The sequence below is a fragment of the Harpia harpyja genome, chromosome 6 (genome assembly GCF_026419915.1).
Source record: "Harpia harpyja isolate bHarHar1 chromosome 6, bHarHar1 primary haplotype, whole genome shotgun sequence".
Lineage (NCBI taxonomy): Eukaryota > Metazoa > Chordata > Aves > Accipitriformes > Accipitridae > Harpia > Harpia harpyja.
Genome location: NC_068945.1, coordinates 17,834,075 through 17,844,681, shown reverse-complemented (window position 1 = coordinate 17,844,681; position 10,607 = coordinate 17,834,075). Strand labels below are relative to the sequence as shown.

The 10,607-nt window shown below is 44.8% G+C and overlaps 1 protein-coding gene across 5 annotated transcripts in view; it reads left to right on the top strand.

Moving 5' to 3' along the window:
* The first annotated feature begins 2,627 nt into the window (after positions 1-2,627).
* The window catches only part of IQSEC3 (IQ motif and Sec7 domain ArfGEF 3), a 109,791-nt gene continuing 101,811 nt past the window's right edge, over positions 2,628-10,607 (top strand). For 4 of the 5 annotated variants that reach the window (XM_052790291.1, XM_052790294.1, XM_052790293.1 and 1 more), the window contains exon 1: positions 2,628-3,256. In XM_052790291.1, the coding sequence (XP_052646251.1) occupies positions 2,745-3,256 (512 nt within the window). In that variant the 5' untranslated portion in view covers positions 2,628-2,744. The remainder of the gene's footprint in view (positions 3,257-10,607) is intronic. The other variant, XM_052790295.1, reaches the window with a different exon arrangement.

The following is a 10,607-nucleotide window of genomic DNA, read 5'->3' as shown; positions in this document are numbered from 1 at the left end:
TAGCTTACCAATCCATGGCTGTAGGTCTCTGTTTAATTTATGACATTATTTATTAGTAGAAACCAGGCTAATGAGGCTGGTCAAGCAAATTAAAGGTGCAGAAACAGTGAATGAATACATCGGGTCCACTCCGCGCAGTAAAAGTCACATATTCTGATAGGCATTCAAGCATCATGACACAAGACTTCCATGCTGTTTTGCCCCATCCTCAATCATCCAAACCAGGATGATTTTTTCTTTATAGTTAGTATTCCCTTAAGAATACATGCCACGACCTGGCTGACTATATCCAGATAGTCCAGTACTATGTCTATGACCCTTATTTCTTTGTCACTTTTATCCAGCTGAGCTGCAAAGGAACATGATGTCCACTGCAAAGACAGAACTCTGCACAGGGCTTGCCTTAAGAGTTAAAACAGCCTCCTCTATTATGCAAGATAATCTCTGCCTGAAGTCTTTCCTAACAAGGACAACGGGTGTTCGGGGGGGGGGGAGGGGGGGGGGGATGCACATACACATGTGAGCGTACCCATAGCCATCCCTGGTTGTTTCCCAGAATGTATTAATGCCAAAAGCACGTTATTTCCATTAGTGTCCCTGGACTCTGTTCCTGTGAGGCAAGACTGAAGTGATGCTGCTCAGTAGTGTCTCTGAAAGGTCAGCATACCAGCACAATTTCCCAAATGATCACTTCCACTCTTCCCCAAATATAGCTTAGGTGTTTTCACCTCCCCTGTCTTTCTGTGTGTGCCTTTTTTCACACTCCCCTATAACCATCTCTCCCCTTGTTAAATAATGCCAGTTCCTGCTCAGTCAATCCTCTGTCACAAAGCATTAATGACAAACTAGGCAATGAGATGGAGAAAGGTCTCCCCTAAAACTTCCCAATAAAATCATAAGTGTGGGGGATTTTAATGCTCTTACTCCTTAGAGTTCACTCTGAGGTCTTCCCCCAACACACAGGGGACATATGGCAACGTTTCACAATCCCCCAAAGCCACATCTAAGTGCTTGCAAGAGAACTGTGAATAGCAGTTCTTTTTTAGGAGGAGTCTGTGAACAGCTTCTAATCCTGGTGATCCTGTTTGCATCAGTTTACATTCCCAGGGCTATCTGTGAACAGAAAAGACTGGAAATACACCTTTCAGCTCATCTGAATCAGAGATCTCCTTTACATTACTCGGTTCCTCACTTCAGGAAACCCTTGCTACGGTGCAGGTTTTGCTGATCTGAAAAGGCAAAACAAGAGTAGTTTTACACTCAAAATCACCCACTTAAAAACAGTTGCTTTTTGTTCTGTGGCCTTACACCTTTTGTACACTCAGTCAAATCTACTGACAAGTGACTGGACAGGGTACTCCAGGGCATGGTTTAGGGGGCTGGTTAATGGTTGGACTCCATGATCTTGAAGGTCTTTTCCAACCGAAATGATTCTATGATTCTATTCTATGATTCTATTCTATGACATGCTGGCCTAAAATCAGGTCTGACTGCTCGTTACAGCTCCTGGATCTTCAGCACCCACAGTGATTGGAAAGGAGACCTCTTTTTTTACGCTTTACGGAAATCATCAAAATTGTTCATGGATCTACACAGGAGTTTATTACCCTTAGCCAGGTTACTTATTGATAAATATAATAGAAAGCACACAGTTTCTCAGACCCAAGGTTGTAAGTTTGTGAACTCTTAAGGCTGTGGATGAGGAAGGGCAAAGGAAGGTTATTTCTTGAGAAATTAAGAAAACCTGCACAGCGTCTAGCAGCAAAGGCCCCGCCTGTCACTTCTCTGGTATTACATCCACAGCCCCCACACCCCCAGCAAAACTCCACAGTGAGTCCTAAGAACCTAAAGGACACCAAAGACTCAGAGGAGTGACGAACTTGCAAGGAAGCAAGCAGGTTCCTCTAACATGCGTTTTCCTTTGTAAGTCCTTCCCTCGGGTTCAGAGTTAGCCCTGCCTTCTGCACGCTAACGAGGTAAGCAAAAACCAGGACCGTTATCAACAGGGCAGCCAAAACCAGCCTCAATTATTCAAGTCACTTAAAAAAAAAAAAAAAGAAATGACTAAGTCGCCCTGGGAAAAAAAAAAGGATAGCAACACCTAGAAGCGCCACTCGGGGCGGAGAGAAGAACGGGTGTTGGAGAGGCCGCGAAGGGCCCCGCAGGCGCTGCCCGCTCCCGCCCCTCCCCGAGGGCTCCCCTCAGCACCGGCCGCTCCGCAGCGGAGCGACGCGGCACCTCCCAGACGTGGCCGGAGCGGCGCCCGCCGCCTCGCTGAGGGGGGGTGGTGGTGGTGGGGGGCACAGCGGCGGCGCCCCGCCCCGCCAGCTCTCCTCTCAGAAACACCGGCCCGGCCCCCGCACCGGGACGGGACCCCCCCGCCACCCTCCCGCGCCTGCGCGGCGCGGCCGGGGGGGGCGGGGTCTCTGCGGCGGATCCCGCCCCGCTCCCCTTCCCCCGGCCTCGCCGTGCGTGGCGCGCGGGGGCAGAGCTGGGCGCGCGAGCCGCCTCGCCTCGCTTCCCCTCCCCTCCCCTCCCCTCCCCTCCCCTCCCCTCCCCTCCCCTCCCCTCTCTCTCTCTCTCTCGCTCGCTCTCTCGCGCGCGCGCGAGCGGCCGTTGGTCGCGCGGGTGCGTGCGTGCGTGCGCGCGCGCGCGTGGGGCGGTGAGGCGCCTCCCCGCAGCCCGCGCCGCTCTCGCCGGAGCGCCGGCGGCCGGGCAGGGGGGCCCGGGCCGGCAGCCGGGGCATGGAGAGCCTGCTGGAGAACCCGGTGCGCGCCGTCCTCTACCTGAAGGAGCTCACCGCCATCGTGCAGAACCAGCAGAGCCTCATCCACACCCAGCGCCAGCGCATCGACGAGCTGGAGCGGCGGCTGGACGAGCTGAGCACGGAGAACCGCAACCTCCGCGGGCAGCAGCCGGCCCCCGCCGAGCCGCCGGCGGCCCCCGCGCCGCCTCAGGGCCCCCCGCCCGAGCAGCCCCCGCCGCCGCCGCCGCCGCCGGGCCAGCCCGACCCGCTCCAGCACCACCAACAGCTCCCGGCGCAGCAGCCGCCGCAGCCGTCGCCGCCGCCGGCGGGCAAGCAGGCACCGGCGGGCCCCGGCGGCAGCGGCCGGGCTCCCGGCCACCAGCACCCCCCTCTCCAGTCCCACCAGCACCCCGCGGAGAAGGACGGCAGGGAGAAGGGCTGCTGCGCCGCTCTGCTCCAGCACAAGACCCCCCAGGCCATCGGCAAAGGCGTCCTGAGCCGGAGACCGGAGTAAGTGAGAAGGGGGAAGGGGGCGGGCAGGGCTGGCGGGCGGTGGGGGGACGGACAGAAGCGTAGCGGGCTCTTCCCGGGCCCGAATCCAAGAGGGAACTGGGTTATACCCCCCTGCAGCCTTGCACAGGGAGAGGCAGTGTGTGGGTGGGTGGGGAATCCCTCCCTCGATGCATTCTCGGGGAGAGCAGGCAGAGTGCAAAGAGGAGCCGGGTTGCTGCTGCTTCCGAGAGGCGTTTGCCTCCTAGTTCACCGCTTTTATTTTTACGTACAAGTGTCCGTGGCCCGTTTGAACCCACTCGGGCCGCTCACCCGCGGTGCTCACACACAGCACCGTGCCCTCATTGTCTGTCATAAATAAATGAGTCTTTGATCGAAGATGAGTGCGGTTTAGCCCAGGCAGGGAGAAGCTTTGCAAAAGACAGCAGCATTGTGGCAGCTTCTGTTTGCCTTAAGTCGCTGGTATCTGTAGAAAAACCCCATCATCCTTGGAATGAGCCGGGATTTTCCTGCCATCGCTGATGTAAGGTGTCTAGGGTATGCGTTATATTGCACATGATGTATATATGTTAATAGAGGTACAGATGCTGTACATATGTTTGACATTTAGGATGCTTATTGCACTTGTGTGTGGGTTGGGGTTTTTGGGTTTTTTTTTTTTTTGTGAGTGGCACCTGATACTGATCCAGTTCTTCAAAAGGACAAAGTATTTTTTGCTGGTGTTTCCTCTTAAGTGAAAAAAGCGTGACTACTACTACTGAATACTGATAATGGTTTATGTGCATGCATGTATGGTAAACAGGGATGAGCATTCCAGCACTATAGGTGGTGGAAGAGGCTACTACTGAAGAGTCACATTTTCTTGGATTACGTATCCAGTATACGCCATCAGTTTACCAGCTGGTAATTACAACTGCGCTCAGTATTGTATTGTCCTTTGTTTAGGCACTTTGAAAGCAGGGGAATGTTTTCTGGTTGAAAGCCAGAGTTAGTGAAGTTAGGAAGAGAAGCATAGTTTGTGATGTGGCTTCTTTTTTGTAAGAAAGAGGCTAATATAAGTAGTAAAACTAGATTGGAATTTCTTTCCTAGAATGAACTCTATTGTTTTGGTTATAGTAATGTCAAAACAAATGAAATATGCAGCACACTTTATAGCCCCAAACATCTTCCTTGTCTGACACTTTAAATAAAAGGGCCCCTTCTCTCTCATGTTTGTTTTGAATACACAAGCATAGCTACAACATGGAGCTGGACTTTCAACTCCAGCTTCTGTGGTGTAAGTAGAGTTACACCACTTCATAACAGCTAAGCATCTATCGTGATTCTGTGAAAATCAGTGGAGAAATTACTACTGAAAGGAATACTATTAAAGGAGTATGTATGGTCAAGGCATGCTTGAATTGAAAAAGACAGATCCATACTTCTAAAATACTGCACTGTAAGACACAATTTTGCAATCACAACTTAATGGAGGTGAGTGGGCTACTTAGAGTATTAATACAGGTAGTAAGCATTTGCAGGATCTGGCCCTTATTCATCATGCAATAGATGGAGTTTTAAAAAGACGTAGGCCCAGATCCTGAACTCATGCCAATTGGTGTAAATCCAGAATAGCATAGCTGATAAGTCACTGAAGTCAAAACAGTAAGAAACCCATCTAAAAATGCATAATCAACCTCTTTGTTTTTTCAATAGTGAATCCCTGCAGTGAAGGCTCTGTTAGAAACATCGTATTGGCAAGGGCTTTCCTTTCTTCTGAACAGAGTTTCTAACATACGTCATTACACAGACTTAAGAATCAATTTCTATGCATAAGTTTAAATACCTCTTTCTTATCTGAGCTTTTTTTGCAGTGGGGTTTGACTGGGGGAGGAATTGTAGATTTTTTTCTTCATACCAAAATGCACAAAGAGAAGTGCATTAAGAACACAGCTGATCGCTGGTATATCGTATGATAATCTTTATATTTCAGATAGCCAGATAGATAGACCCTTTTTGTGGAAAGTCAGGGCTGCTGCTGGGGATAACAGAGCAATCCCTGCAGCGTTCTTCACTCAGGAAGGTTAAAATAGACTGCTTCTGTTTCCTTCTATAGCTTAGGCAAACCAAAATCTTTGTATAGAAAAGGAAATATGAGAGATGCAAAACAGTCTACGTTTCTGGCTCCTGCAGGTTCTTTTTTTTTCCCCATTGATTGTATATGCTGGGTTTCATCCCCTCTCATCTCTGGCTGTTAGAAGGAAATCAAAGAGACTGCAAAATCTAACTTAAAGACAACTTGGATGGAGGGTGAGGAATCTTTCACCACCTATTGACAGCATGCCCAATATCCCTTATGATCCAGCTGGCCAACCTGAGAGTTGTATTTTTGCTTTTGTGTGACAGCAGGGGATGTATACTTTAATACCTACACAGACTAGGTATCTGCAATCTCTTCCTTCCTCCCCACATCTAAACATGTTTTTCCCTCTATTATAAACCCTGAAATTCAATGTTATCTAAATTTTTTTCTCTTAGCCAAGAGCTTAGGAACTGACTGTTGGCTACAGAAAATGGCCACTCTAAACAGAACAGAAACGATATTTTAGCATGTCAGGATGCGGTGGCTGAAAGCAAGGGTTAAAGCAGCACCCAGGCAGTGCCTGGCTGTCACTGCCCAGTAATGGAATTTCCTCCGCCTCTCACAAAACAGGAGGTTCTGGCAGCATGTTTAAGTGTACTTGTGCTGGCCCTTCTTACCTCAGACACAGCCCAGGGATTTTGCTCATTTTGAGTCAGGATTGAGTTTTTTTTTCAGCCCAGCTCACCTCAAGCCCTGGATAGAAGTGAAGACCCGAGCTTTTGGACATGCTGGGGCAGTCTTCTGTAAGGGGCTTGGAAGAAAAAAACAACTGAAGCATCTCTCTTCTTTTAAAGAGAAGTTCAGTGTTATTTTCATTGTTTGCTTTTACCAGAAAACTGATAAGTTTTCTTTTTTTAAAAGCCATTAAAAAAAAAAAGCCTACATTTTAAAAGAGAACAAAAACCAAGCCCATCTCTAGAAAGGAAAGAATTCCTGAGTTATGCAGAGGCCCACTAATTGTTGCTGCATGTCATTGTGTGAGAAAGGTAGCACTGAGCTTACCTATGAAAGGAGAGGCAAGGAGAAAGATTTTTGCAGAGATTCTCAGCAAGAATTAGGCTGATTATTATTCCGCGGCATCTGTCTCTTTCTACCTTAGGAGTCTATTGCATAAGCGCCTCACAGCTTTAAAAACAAAAAAATAAGGTCATTCGTCATGGAATGTTTTGCTTCAAAAATACAGGTTGCCAAATTAGCATAGCTTAGATCACCCTTACTAGGCAACCTCTTGTCTTAAGAGACCATCCCAAAGTATTGTGAAATCCTGTGAGTATAAATTTTCCTTCCCTTCTTTATCAGAATACTACCTTCTTTGCCAATCTCCAGTACCTTTCGTTGAGTATCAGGAAAATGCCACAGGGTTGAATTTAGCAGATTAAGTCTAAATGGCCCAAATCCTGCTGGTTTTTATCAGTTAAACTCTCAGTAGGAGCTCTGCCTATGGAAGGGCTTCAGATTTTGAGCCCATGCATTAGCTGAAAAACTCACTTCCATAAATACAATTAGAATAATAGCTAATAATCTGTTATAGTTCCTTCCATCAAAAGACATGGGTGCAATTTACAAACATTCTGCATTAAAGTGGCATTAAAGTCTTCTTTTAACTGTGTCACCAACAGTGAAAACAAGGCATAGAAACAGTATTTGTCTAGCATGACATAAAGAATCTAAGTACTGCCTTTAATAAATTATTAGCCTGTGTTTGCTCAATGAGATACCTCCTCATGCAAAACAAACTCTTAGAACTCTTGGAAGAAATTTTCTAAAATCAGGTTTTCCCGGAGGTCTTAAAGCTCATCTAGATTTGCATTGGGCTGAAAACTATTTTATTTTATTTTATTTGGTATTGGTTTAGGATAGTATTTTTTATCTTAGTAAAGAGGCAAGTTTTAAAAGACAATGTTAGAGTCACTTAGTTGCTGTTGTGGTCTGAGGCTGTTTGCTATATTTTTGTTTAATTTCAAAAGCTCAATTATGTAACTTTAAAAAGAAGATATTGCATATGCAGAGGTGCTGTTTTCCATAATTTTTCTTTTTAACTATGCATTAATGTTCTATTCTATGGATTATCTCCAGGGTAAAGGCATTAGACAAAATCCCACTGATTTCAATGGATACTAACAATAACTGTAAATATTGTGGCTTACTATTAACATATTTTGCTATATTTGCGCATTGCACCAGCACAAAAAAAAAAAAAAAAAAAAAAGAAAACCAGAACAACTCTGAATGGCTTGTGTACCCCAGATACCCATTCCTTTCACTTTGGGCGCACTAGGAATGCTACATTTGCCCTGTGCTTTCATTCTTTCAGGTTCAGATTTCTCCCAGCCTATTTCAGGGTTTAACTCCCTTGAGCTTTCACACAGCAGAAGTAGTTGCATTGGTGCTGCCGTGGGTTCTGCAAATCCCTGCTAGCAATGTACTATTTCAGCATCAAAAGTTATTTGGGGTAGAGTGCTGTAAGCTGGTTTCAAATGACAGAGGTCTGCATTGGCATAGGTACACAGATGCTAAAGCCCTGCTTAGATGATTTTGAAATAAAGAGCATAACGAGAGATAAAAAGAAAGTAGACTCTCTGCGACTATGTCCCATTTAAAGATATATCCATATTGGTTCCATTCACATTGTAATCAGCCTAAGACATACTTTCAGACATGAACACACCTGCGTCGTATCTACAGCAGGGCCTGTAAAATCCCAGGCAGAGGCATATGGAATTACTGATTCACAACAATATTTAAGAAATAACAGATAAGTGAGAGAAGGAAAAGGTCTCAGCTTAGGAAGGGTTCAGGGTGAAGTTCTAGGTATGAAATTGCTGAGTAAAGACAGCATAAGGAATTCCTCCCACAGGGACAGCACCTCAATATGATGCTGTATAAAGTCCTGTCCAGAGCAACACAGTGTCAAGGCTGAAAATACTGTTGCGGGAAATCTCACTGGCAGGATGGAAGCCTCAGGAAGTAATAACAAGGAAGGAATCTGTGTGAAATACTGTCTAGCGGTGCTTTGGACAGATGCTACCTGTGTATCTGTGTCCTGAGCCCAGTTAGAGCAGTACCTGGAGTAACAAAGGCTCATACCCATCTTTTAACAAGAGAAGCCAAGGGCTCAGCAAAAAAGGTGAATTTTTTAATGCTTAAATGAGGAAGGATGCAAATGCATTATTTTGTTTTTCTGATAAGATGGTGATATTTTTATGTCACTCAGCTATATGTTCTGTTGCAGCCAGGCTGCTCTTCCCTGGTGGCACGGGTACGTTTCTTCCACACGCTTTGTGTTGGCCAATTTGGTGTCACTTCCCAGGCAGATCCAAGGTAAGGCTTTATGAGAGGACTTTAGGAGCAATGGGCTCATGTGACAACACTGTTAGCATTCAAAAGAATTCACACATGGCCATTTGAAAGAGGTATGAATGGAAAAATGTCCCAAATTAATAGCTATTAACAATGCCCTTGAGAATTCCTGCCAGGGACTCAGTGCCAGGTGACTCCTGGACTGGCTGTCCTATTCTTTGCAGCACGTACAGCGTGGAAGGACACCCGTTGTTCTGAGATTGCAACAAGCAACTGATACTTCCATGTCCTTCATAAAATGATGCGCACACAGGCATATACAATTTAGGCATGATTCATACAGTTTATGCATGCAGCAAGTGGCTACTTATATGAGGCATAGACTGTACACATTCACACCTACACCATATTTGAAATTATTTGCACTTTTAGTCAGAGTAAGCCAGAGAAATCTAGCCTTGGGATGGTCTTCTAGTCCTTAGATGGTGCCAGACCAGATCCTGTCAGCTAGAAGTCTGGTCTTCTATTAATTATGGCTTCTACCTACTCATTCAAAAAAAGTGTTCACATGATAAAATGAACTACACTTCTGCAAGCAGAAACACCTCTAGACAAACAGCTGTGTTAGATTGTAGAAATTTCCCAGTTTTATTTTCTTTCCTTCTGCCTTGGAATCCAAGTAGAAACAGTAAAAAAGAGCTACTGTCTCTCTACCTTAATCTTTCTGTATGTAGGGTTTATTCATTTTCTGCTTTCCTGTTATTTTCCCTATAAATGCCTTGTTAGGTTGCTTGTTTTCTCCTTTCTTTCCTAGTTCAGCAGTGGTTTATTTCTCTTTTTCCATTCTCAGCTATGAAACCTTTTGTTGATTCTCCCTTAGGAAAACATTATAGAAAGCCAGAAATATTCCTCTCTTTAACAGATGGAAAATATTTCATTTGTTGTAAAATTACCTGTACCCTGTGATTGCTACTTGGTCCACATTCCATGGAACCATATAAGAGCAAATAAGGAGAAAAGAAAAGAGTCGTTTATGAAGACAGAGCCTGAAATGTGACCATTTTCCCTTTCTTTTTCATATATTTTTTTAAGTTATATATACATTTTTTCACTCAAAGAGGTGTATCTTGAAACAAACTAGTAATATTCTTGTATTCGTCTATTCTGGAGTTTGTAATTTCATTTAACTAAGCCCTAGGTGAGAAAATGAGAGTCTTGACTATTGGATTTGTTCTGCCCAATGACTCTGTTTAAGACCTCTTAGTTAGAGCATCAGGCTAACAGTCTTAAGATCAAAGTTTAATTCCTCCAAAATGTATTTTTAACAGACTTGTGATGCTGGACAGTCCCTTTCATCTCTGTATTCTAAGATCTGTAGCAAAGCAGTTGGAGATCTATTGTTACAGATAAGAGTGGGCAGATAGATCAGGAATGATCCTTTTTATAAATTTCAGCATAGGAAGCAGCATAAAGCTCCTGTCATTATTCGCAATGTGTATTCCAAGGTGATATGTATATTTGCACATAGAAGAGAGAATGTATTTGCATGAGCATTTGTCTACAGTAAGTGTCTAAGAGCAAAGTTGAAACAGCACCTAGTTTCTGTGCTTTTTACATACAGAAAAGCAAATCGCCTGCTGGAGGAAATCTATCTTTACTGACGTCAGTACAGCCATGACAATTTACATCACCTGAGGATCTGTACCAGATTTTGTGTATCTGTCCTCATACACAAATACACATACATCCACTAGTGTAAATGAGTGTTGACAATAGCAATGGATAGCAACTCATCACAGAAATAACAGTGAACAATGAGAAAACCATTAAGCAACATTCTGCTTCTTCATATAATAGGTTTGTAATGTTTTCTTATGGTATTTTAATATAAGGTGGTAGGAGTTTTGTTGCTGCAGGGTTATAAAGATA